Source organism: Manacus candei, unplaced genomic scaffold (genome assembly GCF_025592945.1).
Source record: "Manacus candei isolate 608988 ecotype Guabito, Panama unplaced genomic scaffold, ASM2559294v1 h1tg000296l, whole genome shotgun sequence".
Classification (NCBI taxonomy): Eukaryota; Metazoa; Chordata; class Aves; order Passeriformes; family Pipridae; genus Manacus; species Manacus candei.
Window position 1 is genome coordinate 80,959 of NW_026138344.1, and position 11,297 is coordinate 92,255.

The 11,297-nt window shown below is 55.1% G+C and overlaps 1 protein-coding gene across 5 annotated transcripts; it reads left to right on the forward strand.

Annotated features, from left to right (window-relative positions):
- The first annotated feature begins 4,112 nt into the window (after positions 1-4,112).
- Positions 4,113-8,494, forward strand: TMEM106C (transmembrane protein 106C). Of its 5 annotated transcripts, none has more exons than XM_051775414.1 (9): positions 4,113-4,208; positions 4,986-5,206; positions 5,360-5,423; positions 5,873-6,032; positions 6,136-6,276; positions 6,480-6,529; positions 6,844-6,897; positions 7,274-7,333; positions 7,769-8,494. In XM_051775414.1, exons 2-9 carry the CDS (start codon positions 5,014-5,016, stop codon positions 8,106-8,108), a joined length of 1,062 nt encoding a protein of 353 aa, XP_051631374.1. In that variant the 5' UTR covers positions 4,113-4,208; positions 4,986-5,013; the 3' UTR covers positions 8,109-8,494. The 5 variants fall into 5 exon arrangements, with proteins under 5 accessions (XP_051631374.1, XP_051631373.1, XP_051631375.1 ...); XM_051775413.1 differs by having other exon boundaries at positions 4,135-4,230; XM_051775411.1 differs by lacking the exon at positions 4,113-4,208 and adding an exon at positions 4,299-4,418.
- Positions 8,495-11,297: the final 2,803 nt, after the last annotated feature.

The window sequence follows — 11,297 nt, forward strand, 5'->3', positions numbered from 1 at the left end:
CTCTGGGTCATATTGACCTTACACTGTTTTCTCTTAATTAGCCCCAATCATTTTGTCAGTTTATCACATCGGGGGTCCTGGCAGGTCTCTGGTGGAGTTCCATGGATTCCTGTGCCTAGTGCTTGTGAGGGACTTCAGGATTTTATAGGATGAAAGGATCAATATTATGCATACAATTAATATTTGCTGGTTTTATTGTTCGGACTCAGAGTTTTCAGCATGGGCTGGTTACTCAGCTCTACTCATGGCACTATTTTTTTCCCCATAGGCTGTTTTATAGAGCCATTTTGTTTTCTTGTGTTTGTGCTTTGTTCTTCTCACCCCCCACTGTCCTCCCTGAAGACAAAGATTCAGGATAAATGCACACAACATCTCTTCATCTGTCTCCATAAGTGGAAGTACTGAGTTTGATACCCCAACAAAAGATCCAGTTTGGATTCTGGTGTGAAATTGTTGAACCCTGAGCAAAGGTGTCAGTCGGTCTCTGAATAAAAACCTGACTGTCTCTGGTTTTGGATCAACTTTTTGGGGTTTGCACAGTGAATGTTGTGACTGAAAATCCTTCCCTGTAGCTGCTGTGCTTGGGCTGTTGTCACCTCTGATTAAGGCTAAGATACCAAATAGCTCAACACCCACGTGGTTTGATAGTCTGATTGGAAGGTCTTGATCCCGTGAAAGGCTCTGGGAACATCCTTTTGCTGAGTGAAGTTCTTTTTAAAACAACTGTCAAAGCCCTCCAGCTGCTCCAAGTGGCCCCGCAGAGCCCAGGGCTTCACACCCCTGGGGACCAAGGACCCACAGGACTCCTGGATCCGGCTGCTTCTGCAGGACCTGTCGGTGTTTGGGACAAAGATGGATCACAAACACCGCCCCTGACCCTCCAAAATCCCGTTACTGGTCATGTGAGTCAAACTTTGTGGGGGTTTGGGCTGAGCAACTTCAGGTTTTGCAGCCCCAACCCAAAGCTGCTCCATCACCTGGGCACCCCCAGGCTAAAAAACTTGGGATGTTCGGCAGTTTTTCCCCTTTCCACCTTCAAAATCCCCAAAATCTGGGATGCAGCCACCAGCAGGGCTGAATGAACCAGCGAGAAATGCTTCCAGAAAGCCCCAGGGTTGATCAAGTGTCCCCTAAACCCAAAATGCCTGGAGAAAACGAGCCCCCGCTGCAGAGCAATCACCGCCCCGAGCAGCGGGTTCAGCAGCTCCTGTTTGCGTGGGGGTGATGCCTAAAGAGCTTCACAACTGTTTTCAAATGGGTTTAATGAGGGAAAACAGTGTCTGGGAAGAAATGGGAGCTCATTAGAGACAATTTAGTGGCGCAGAAGTGGTTTTGGGAGGGTGGGGAGAGGGGCTGTGGGTGGGACCGGGGTGACTTGGCCCGGGAGAAGCTGCACATCCCCGTCCTGGCTCTGTTGGGTTGTGTTTCAACGTTCAAATGTCTCCCAAAGCTCCTCAGTCCCACAAAAGCCTCCCCTGTTGCCAGCTCCACCTTTTCCCACGGCCCCGGATTTGGGCCCCAAGCGATGGGGGAGGCTTGTGGCTGGTGAGGGGTTTGATTTCCTCCCTCTCTCCCCATCTTGGAGCTGCTTCCAGCGGCTTTCCTGCTGCTCTCCTGCCCTCCATCCACCTTGCACAAGGGAATGGGGGCCAGATCCTGGCTCTGCTCTGCTCTCCCTCCCATCCCTGTGCCTGCACAGGAACCAGGAATTGTGCAGGGATGCAGGAGGGGTTCATCTTCCCCTAAAACACCCCCAAAATCATCCCAGAATCACCCCAAAACCACCTCAAAACCCCAACAAAATTACCCCAAAACCACACCAAAACCTCCCCAAACCACCCAAAAAGGGGCTCCAGGAGAGCTGGAGAGGGACATGGGACAAGGAATGGAAGGACAGGACACAGGGAATGGCTTCCCACTGCCAGAGGGCAGGGAGAGATGGGATACTGGGAAGGAAGTCCTCCCTGTGAGGGTGGAGAGACCCTGGGATGGATTTCCCAGAGGAGCTGTGGCTGCCCCTGGATCCCTGGAAGTGTCCAAGGACAGGCTGGATCCCCCTGGGATAGTGGGAGGTGTCCCTGCCCACGGCAGGGATGGAATGGTGCCTTCCAACTCAAACCATTCCATGATTCCATGGTTTTCCCCTCAATTATTCCAGGTTGGAGCAGCTTTTCCTGCATTCCCACCTGTTTATTTCCATGAGATCATGGAACAGTTTGGGTTGGAAGGACCTTTCCAGGGTGTTTTCCTTCCCTGGGGGCTCCAAGAGGGACTTTGGACAAGGAGGGATGGGACGAGGGGCTTCCAGCTGGGAAAGGGGAGACTTAGGTGGGATTTTGGGAAGAAATTCCTCCCTGTGAGGGTGGGGAGGCCCTGGAATGGATTTCCCAGAGGGTGCCCCATCCCTGGAAGTGTCCAAGGCCAAGTTGGATCCCCCTGGGATAGTGGGAGGTGTCCCTGCCTGGGGTTCCATGATCCCATGATTCCGTGATCCCACTCCAGCTCCCTGCCCCGGGGGAAGGGGGTGTCAGGTATCCCTGAGGGACACAAAGACAAGGGAAAAGAAAGCGAACAGGTTTCCTTGGAAGTGGCTGCACAATCCCACTGGAGGGGGGAGAGGAGGGCAAGTCGATGTTTGTTCCCTCCTTTCCACTCGTCCCCACTGGATTTTTGGGGGGGGTAAGGGGGGAAACAGCTCTGGAAAGGGAGCAATCCTGCCCCCAGCCCCTTCCTTGGGATGCACCGACATTCCAGAGCCCACAGCGCTCCCAATTCCCGCAGGGAAGGTGAGCCAGGAATTCCTCCCCTCCCCTGGCACTTTGCTCTTGGGAAGGAGAGAATAAATGATCCGTAAAAAGTTTCCATTGGAGAGCAGCTCCGATGCCTCTGGAAACATTTAATTGAAATATTTCATTCATTGAAACTTGATTTTGATGGTTCGGGTGATTGTGAGGGGAAGGAATTCATTTTTCCACGACGTTCTCCCATCTGTTGAGGTGGGAAAACACCCCCCCGGAGAGGATTTAGGAAAGAAATGTTGGCCCAGGTGGGGGGGGTTTATTTGTTCCTCTCCTGGAGCTATCGGGGACAGGAGGAAAAGGCTGGCTGGAATTTTATTCCCCCCAAATCGGCCAAAAAACTGGGAAAAATAGGAAATAAAAATGTCGGGAGAGTTGAGGAGGGAGATGGAGCAAAGATCAGGCACTGCCTGCACAGGGCAGGGACCCCATGGGGCTGTTTTGGGGGAATTCAGGGGGAATTGGGGGTTTTCCGTAGTTTTTCCCTGTGGGAACTGGTGTGGGGATGCTCCATACTGGGAGGAGTGCCCTCAAACTGGTGGGGTGGGGTCCCCATACTGGTGTGGGAGGGCTCATACTGGCACAGGGTCCTTCAAACTGGGCTGGGGGGGCTCCACACTGGGGGCCAGCCCTCCCAATACTGGGCCAGGTCAGTCCCATACTGGTCCCGTACTGGTCCAGGGACCCTTGTACTGGGCCGGGCCAGTCCCATACTGCTCCTGGTACACCCGTACTGGTGCGGGTGGGTCCCGTACTGGTCCCGTACTGGTCCTGGTACACCCGTACTGGTGCGGGTGGGTCCCGTACTGGTCCTGGTACACCCGTACTGGTGCGGGTGGGTCCCGTACTGGCCCCGTACTGGTCCCAGCACCTCCGTACTGGGACAAGCCACGCCCCCCGCGCCCCGGCCCCGCCCCAACGCCCTGACCCCGCCCCCGCACAATGCCCCGCCTCTTTCGAGCCCTGGCCCCGCCCTATCCCTCTGCCCTCGCGCATGCGCAGCCCGGGGCGGGCACAACCTGCTTTGCGCATGCGCCCCGAGACACGCCCCGCCCCGCCCTCGGGGACCCCGCGTGGCTTTCGCGCACGCGCAGCAATGGACACGCCTCCCAGCCGCGCCCCAGGGATGGTGGAGAGGGCGCCGCCCCCCACTAATCGGCGCGTGCGCGTTAGAGGAGCACCCCGCCCAGGCGGGGCTCGCAAAACCCCGCCCATTCCGAAAGGGGGCGTGGCGACTGCGAGGCGGGCGCGGCCTGAGGAACCGCGCCCACCCCGCCCCGCGCGCTGTGCGCCTGCGCCTGGCTCGGAGGAGGGGCGGGGCTCGGGCGGGGGATGGCTCCGCCCCCCCGGCGCATCGCGCCGTTGTCATAGCGACGGCGGCTGCGCGCGGGAGCGAGGCTGTGGCGGCGGGTCCGGGGCGCGCGCGCGGGGTGTGTGTGGGGGGCGCCCCCTGGCGGAGGGAGCTGAGGGGCTGTCCGGGGGGGTCCCGGGGGTCGGGACCGGGGACGGGGCCTGTCCTGGGGTCTGGGGGGGGTCCCGGGGGGGTCCCGGGGGTCGATAGCCCTGTCCTGGGGTCTGGGGGTCTCTGGGGATGTTTCTGGTCCCAGCGGGGTCCCAGGGGTCGGTACCGGGTATGGTTCCTGTCTGGGGGTCCCTGGGGGTGTTTCTAGTCCTGGGGGGGGTCCCGGGGGACTCCCGAGGGTCGGGACCGGGGACGGTTCCTCTCGTGGGGTCTGAGGGTCCCTGGGGTGTTTCTGGTCCCAGTGGGGTTCCAGGGGTCGGTACCGGGGACTCTTCCCGTCTGGGGGTCCCTGGGGGTGTTTCTCGTCCCAGGGGGGTCCCGGGGGGTTCCCGGGGGTCGGTAGCCCTGTCGTGAGGTCTGGGGGTCTCTGGGGTGTTTCTCGGGGTGTCGGCGGGCCTGGTACCTCTTATTTTGGGGGGGGTGTGTCTGAGAAGATGCTGCTGTCTGGGGAGGGGGATTTTGCCTCTCCTTTGGGGGTCCTGTAGGTGTGTCTGTGGAGCTCGTTGGGTTTTGGGGGGTGTCCCTGCATTGAGGGGTTGGGAATGAACCCCCTGGGTGGGATGTCCCGGGGTGGGGATTGTGGTTCAGGGTGTGCTTTCCTTGGCCACAAGCAAGTTAAAAACCCATTTACTGACCCGAATCGCTCCTGCTGTCTCTGTGTCCAGGTGAAGGGACCCTCCCCCAGCAGCTGCCATGGGTTCTGTGCTTTCCCTCCCCGCCGGCAGCGCTGCCCCGAGGCAGAGGAAGGCAGCTGAGGAGGAGGATGACGATTTACTCGACAGCCAGGACCGTGTGGAAGACATTGCCAAGTTCCCCTACGTGGAATTCACAGGCCAGGACAGCATCACCTGTCCCACTTGCCAAGGCACTGGCTGCATCCCCACAGGTGGCTGCTCCTCTCTGGGAGTGTTTAAAATGATTTATTACATCGTTTTTATTCTAAATGATACATTTTTGTATACAGTCGTTCATCAAAATGTCATTTATTTGACCTGTGGGATGGGATAATGCTTCCCTTTGCTTCCCTTTTGCTTCCCAGAGCAGGTGAATGAGTTGGTGGCTCTGATCCCCTACAGCGACCAACGACTTCGTCCCCAGAGAACGTGAGTTCACAGAGGGAGTGTTTACAAACAGGGCTCTTTTTATATCATTTACTGCTGCAACTGAACCCTTCACCCCCGTCTGCAGCTTCTCCTTCACGCCAACAAACACGGTTTGAAGGTGTAACTTTGAATCCTTCCCGTGAAATCCCACTGTGGGGTGAGCGTGGGAACAACGATCCTACTCACTGAAGCTTCTTTAGAGCATCTGCAAAACCACCCAGCTGGGAAACAGGGGGGGGGGGCACAAACCGTGGTTACTCAGTGCCAGAAAATAAACTGCTTAAAAAGGGGGGGGGGGAACGGGTTTTGGAGCAATTCAGATACCGAAAAATGTCAGAGCAGGAATTCTGTGTCTGTGCCGAGGGGGAACGAGCGGGTGGTGGGTGCCTGTGAGACCCAGAGTGTCACAGAAGGGCACGGCAGGTGAGCCCTTCCCTGCCTTTTCCCAGGAAGCTCTACGTCCTGCTCTCGGTGCTGCTCTGCCTCCTGGTCTCCGGGCTGGTGGTTTTCTTCCTCTTCCCACACTCGGTGCTGGTGGAGGATGATGGGATCAAGGTGGTCCGGGTGTGGTTTGACAGGAAGAACTCCGCTGTCCTTCTGGCCATCACGGTACAGTTTTCCACGGGTCTGTGTGTTCTGGGGGGGAGCAGACTCGGAGCTGAGCCACCAGGAAGGTCCCTGCTGTCCACATCTCCTCCTCCTCTCCCTTCAGGCCACCTTAAGGATCAGGAACTCCAACTTCTACTCGGTGGCAGTGGCCAGCCTGACCAGCCAGGTGCAGTACATGAACACGGTGGTGGGCACCCAGCAGGTCACCAACATCTCCAGCATCCCACCCCTGAGTGACAAACTGGTAATTCCTGTCCCCCAGGTCAAGGGGGAAACCTGGGCCACCACCACGAGCGAGCACTGAGCTGCACCCCAGAGCTCTGCTCAGCCCAACATCTCATGGCCAGGGCGGCCCCAAAGGCGTCAGCAAGTGGGAAATGCCCCCAAAAACCAGGGGGGCTGAAGGAGTGCTCGAGCTGCACATAAATGATGTTTTATCTGTTACAGGTGAATTTTACTGTGAAGGCAGAGCTGGGTGGAGCCTTCTCCTACGTGTAGTAAGGATTTGCTACTCCTTGTATGGGGCTGGGGAAGAGAGCAGGGTTGAAGGTGCCTTTGTTACAGTTTGCAAAGTAACCTGGGGTTTGAAAAGGACGCAGTTTTTCTACTGACTTCCTGGAAAGCAGCTGTTTGCTAAAAAAAAATCACTTTAAATGCCCTTTGTCGGGGTGTTTTGATGTGGTTTTGAGTTAACACCAATGGGAAATTATTGTGGTAATAATAACTGTAAATATAATTATGAAAAATAGTTATAACTCATTACTGGCTGCTGAGAAACCCACTGCTGACCCACTTCTTTGGTCTCTTCCAGTTCCTTCTGCACATACCCCAAGGTGAAGGTCCATAACATCGTGGTCTTCATGAGGTAGGTGGTTCTCTGCTCTCCCCCTGCTTGGAGCTCTCTTCCCAACCTTCCTGGCTCCTGAACTCCAAAGGGAACTGCTGCCACAGCAGGTCTGGGGTGCAAAGAGAAAATCCTGCTTGGCAAACACCCCAGCCTTGCCTCAGTTAACCCAGGCCAGTTGACACAGTGGGTGAAATGTGGGATAGGGAGGACAATTCCCTCCGTGTGCCGAGCTCTCCTGCGCTCCAGAGGCTGCACTTCCACCCCTGCACATCCCTGCCCACCACGGCCAGGAAAACCTTGAGGGGTTCTGCAGGTTTTTTAGGGGGAGGGGAGGGGAAAGAGGAGTTGTTGTGATGAGTTTCAACCTGCTCTGAACTGCTCTTGCCCCTGCCAGGAGCTCGGTGAAGTTCTCCTACGTGGGACACACGACCCAGAGCTCCGTGGAGCGGTACCGGTACGTGGACTGCAGCTCCAACTCCACGGACCCTCTGGCACCTGGGGCAGCCTGAAGGCACGGCTGGGACTTCTAGAAGGGCACAGACACCTTTAACTGGCAGCAGTGACCCTGGTGGGAGGCTCTTTGAAGCTCTGGGTGCCTTTTGAGCCCTTCCACATGCCCACGAAACCCTCCGTGTGCAGGACCCTCCACGAAGCCTTCCCTTTGCTTCTGGAGAAACAGCTTTTTTTGGGTAGGGAAACTGGACTTCAGGGAAACTTCAGGCTCTGAAATCCCGAAGATTTCGAGTGTTTTGCACCTGTTTGGAAGCTTGGCACTGCTGGGTGTTCCAGGTTCTCTTGCGGTGGGTTTATTGCCTTCCTTGCTCAGTGGCAGCGTGTCACTGGGGTGTGTTGGAGCAGGCCTGGATCCCAAGGGACACTTCACACTTAGGGACGTGCAGGGAAAGCTTCTGCCTCTGCCACGGGCACTAAAAGGAGGCAAAAGAATCAAAACCTTTGGAAGCACGGTGGTTTTGGTTTGCTGGCAGCTGAGAAACCCCCGAGCACCGCCTGCCTTTGTGAGGGTCTGTGTTGGACTCGCCTCCTCCTCCTCCTCCTCCTCCTCCTCTGATCCTTCCTCCCCCCTCCCGCAGGGGTTTGAGACCAGGGCATGTGCAGCTCGGTGTGTTGCTTTGTACTTGTGCTCCACCGCAGGCAAACAGGGATTTAAACCGATTTTTGTGGGAGTCTGGGCTTCCAAGGCTTCCCTGCCGGGAGCGGCGCATTCCTGACGGTCGCTATCAGCTGCCTCCCGAGAGCAAATCGATGTGGCAGCTCTGCCCCCGCAGCCCTGCTGGGGACTCGCAGCCCGGAGAGTTTCGTCCCTCGGGAGTTTTCGCTGGAATTCGATCGCCGGGAGCTGCCCCCGTTCGTGCCCTGCCCCTTTGTCTGCCCGCCCGGGGGGTGTGGGAGCAGATCAGGCCCCTTTTCAGAGAGGGATGCTCGATTTTTGTGTGACTGGGACATGAAAACACACCTTGCTTTCTTCTTTAAGCAGTGAGATCTCTGCCTAGTGGAGCTGAGCTGTGCTGATTAAACCTGAGTTGGATGTTACCCTGTGCTGTCCTTTGTTTGAGGAGAAGGTCTGGCTTTGTCCCAGAGCTGTGACTGCCCTCTTGTTGTCTTTTTGCCCAGAAATACCTGTTCTTTCACTTTTTTTTTCACAGAATCCCAGAATGGCCTGGGTTAGGAGAGAGCTTAAAGCTCATCTTGATTTCCACCCCCTACCATGGACAGGGACACCTCCCACTATCCCAGGTGGCTCCAACCTGGCCTTGGACACTTCCAGGGATGGGGCACCCTCTGGGAAACCCATTCCAGGGCCACCCCACCCTCCCAGCCAGGAATTCCTTCTCAATGTCCCACCTAAATCTCCCCTTTTCCAGTATGAAGCCGTTCCTGTGTCCTGTCTCTCCATCCCTTGTCTCAAATCCCTCTCCAGCTCTCCTGAAGTCCCTTTAGGTTCTGGAAGGGGCTCCCAGGTCTCCCTGGAGCCTTTTCTTCTCCAGGCTGAACAATCCCAATGCTCCCAGCCTCTCCTCACACCAGAGCTGCTCCATCCCTCTGACCACCTTTGTGGACTCTCTGGGGATGAGCCCAAGGTTTTGGGGGGTATGAAGGCGAAGAAACTCAACCAGGGAGACACAAAGCCACGCACCCATTCCCAGCTGGAATTGTGGCTCCACCCTCCCTCCCTGGTGACCTCACCCACGAGCTTCTCCCCCCTGAATTCTGGAAACCCCTCGATTTGTGATGAGTTGTTTTATTTTGTGAGGAAAACGAAGGAATCACAAGCTTTGCTTTTTATCCATCTCATTCCCCCCTGCTCCTGGAAGCCTGGCTGGGCTCAGTCCTGCCTTGCTCGGGGTCTCCTTGCTTTTCCCACCTTCCTCCCTCTTCAGCCACAGCCCAAACCCACCTTCTCCCTCTCCTCATGCCCACATCCTACAAGCAGCCTGGGTGATTTTGGGGCTGCCCCCCCCCTCAGCAGGACCCCCAAACTTGCTGCTTGGCTGAGCAGGAGAAGGGTTTGACCCCGAATTAGTTGGGTGAGGGCCGGCAGCCAGAGCTCCCGTCATTAGGGGAGCCCCCCCCCCCGGGGTCATGTGGCGAAGCACTTGGCCTTTAAAAGGGCCATTTTATTTTGAAAATCCTCCTTAATCCTCCAATCCCCCTTAATGAATTTCCCCTGCCAACGTTTCTGAGGGATCCCAGCCCTGCGGAAGCTGCCTCAGGTGCTCTGGGAGCAGCGGTGGCCGCTCCCGGCTGGGTCGTGTTTCAAACCCAGAGCAGGGCCCCGAAATGGGAGCTTTTTTTGTTGGTGTTTTTTTTTTTCTTTTTTTTAATAATCCTTTTGAAGTCGTAATTTCTCTAAACGAAATCCTCGCAGCTCCCACATGCCACCAGCGGAAACACACAAAAAAAAAATCGGAGTTTTTAACCAAAAGGACCGTCCTGAAACTCCCGAACTCCCCGGTCCGGAGCTGCCCCTTCCGTCCTGCAGGTTTGTAACTCCTCGGGGTCACTGGGCTGACTTTTCTCCAGCACAGCTAAAAAAAAAAATACCCCTCCACTTCTGAGACTTTTCCTCCTAATTAGCAGCCTGATCAGGAGAGGGATTTACAGAGGTGACTTTTTATGAAGCCCTAAAAGCCGCAGGCGACGGCCCCGGACTCTCCCACTTCCGATCCTGCAAAATAGCCCCAAACTGGAGTTTTGCTCCCACAAAAATGGGACAAAAACCTGTGGGGAGAGTGGGCAGGAGCCCCCCCCTCCCCCCGGTCAGACTGATTTGCTCCCCTCAACTTTTACTGGTTTTAACTGGTGGCCCCAGTTCTGTTACAGAGTCCCAGGATATTCTGAGCTCAGGGGTGCAGTGGGGCAGGAAGTCCCATGGTGGAACCTTGTGGGTGTTGTGTTGCCTCCTGGAGTTTCAAGATTTTTTCCCCTTAACTTGGTTTTCTTTTTCCCTCCTTTTTTTTTTTCTTTTTTTGGCTTTTTGGGTGATTTATTTTTGGTTTTTTTGGGTTCCCCCCCCTTAATGTGAAGTAGCCCCAACCCAGAAAAGCTGGAGCATTGAATGAGGATCTTAAAGGTTCTTTTTTCCCACCTGAACTGTTTCATGGTTCTTTCAGACCTTCCTTTATCCCGGCTGAGAAAGGGGGAGGGAGGAGACTGGACGCAGCAAACACACCGAAAACAAAACCCCGGCTCCACTTTGTACTTTCCACCAAAAGTTGTTTTTTTTTGTATTTTTTTTTTTTTATATCAACTGATGTTAAAAAATACAGACTTGTTTTACAAGAATAGCACCATTTTTTGTTTGGTTTTTTTTTGTTTTTTTTTTTGTTCTCCTTTTTGTGTCGTTATCATACAATTCAAACACTCCTGCTGGTGATACACGGAGGGAAACGGGGACAGGAGGGGATTCGTGGTACCTGGATTGGCGACATCCCTTCGGCAGGGAAGGGTCGGTTACATTCCCACCTCCACCTGACCTTCAAAAAATAGGTCTTACAGGAAGAGAATAAATAAATATTGGTTTGATTTCGCAGCCTGCCCAGGCGTGAGGTGGGTGGTCCCCGGTGGACGGGCATGAGTCGAGGGGGGGTCGTTGCAGCCCTTCAGTGCAGAAGTCGTATGAGACAGAGAGACAGAGAGAGAGAGAGAAGATTGAGAAGTTCCTCAGGTTCCTTTGGGGTGAGTTCAGTTTGTTGGGTCTTCTCTTTGTTTTTTGTTTTACAGTTTTACGGCGTCGGGCTGGATTTATAAAAAAAAAAAAAACCAGAACGAAACAAAACACAAACACCCCCCCCAAAAAAAAAAAAAAAAAAAAGCCCAAAACAAAACACCACAACGAAGGGCAACCGACGAAGGAACGCACAGATAAAACAATCCTCTTTTCGTGGTTTTGTTTGTTT

Coding starts and splice junctions, on each gene's coding strand:
- TMEM106C (XM_051775414.1), top strand. CDS start 5,014: ATGGGTTCTGTGCTTTCCCTCCCCGCCGGCAGCGCTGCCCCGAGGCAG. Junction 6,033..6,135: donor CTGTCCTTCTGGCCATCACG/GTACAGTTTTCC, acceptor CTCTCCCTTCAG/GCCACCTTAAGGATCAGGAA. Junction 6,898..7,273: donor AACATCGTGGTCTTCATGAG/GTAGGTGGTTCT, acceptor TGCCCCTGCCAG/GAGCTCGGTGAAGTTCTCCT.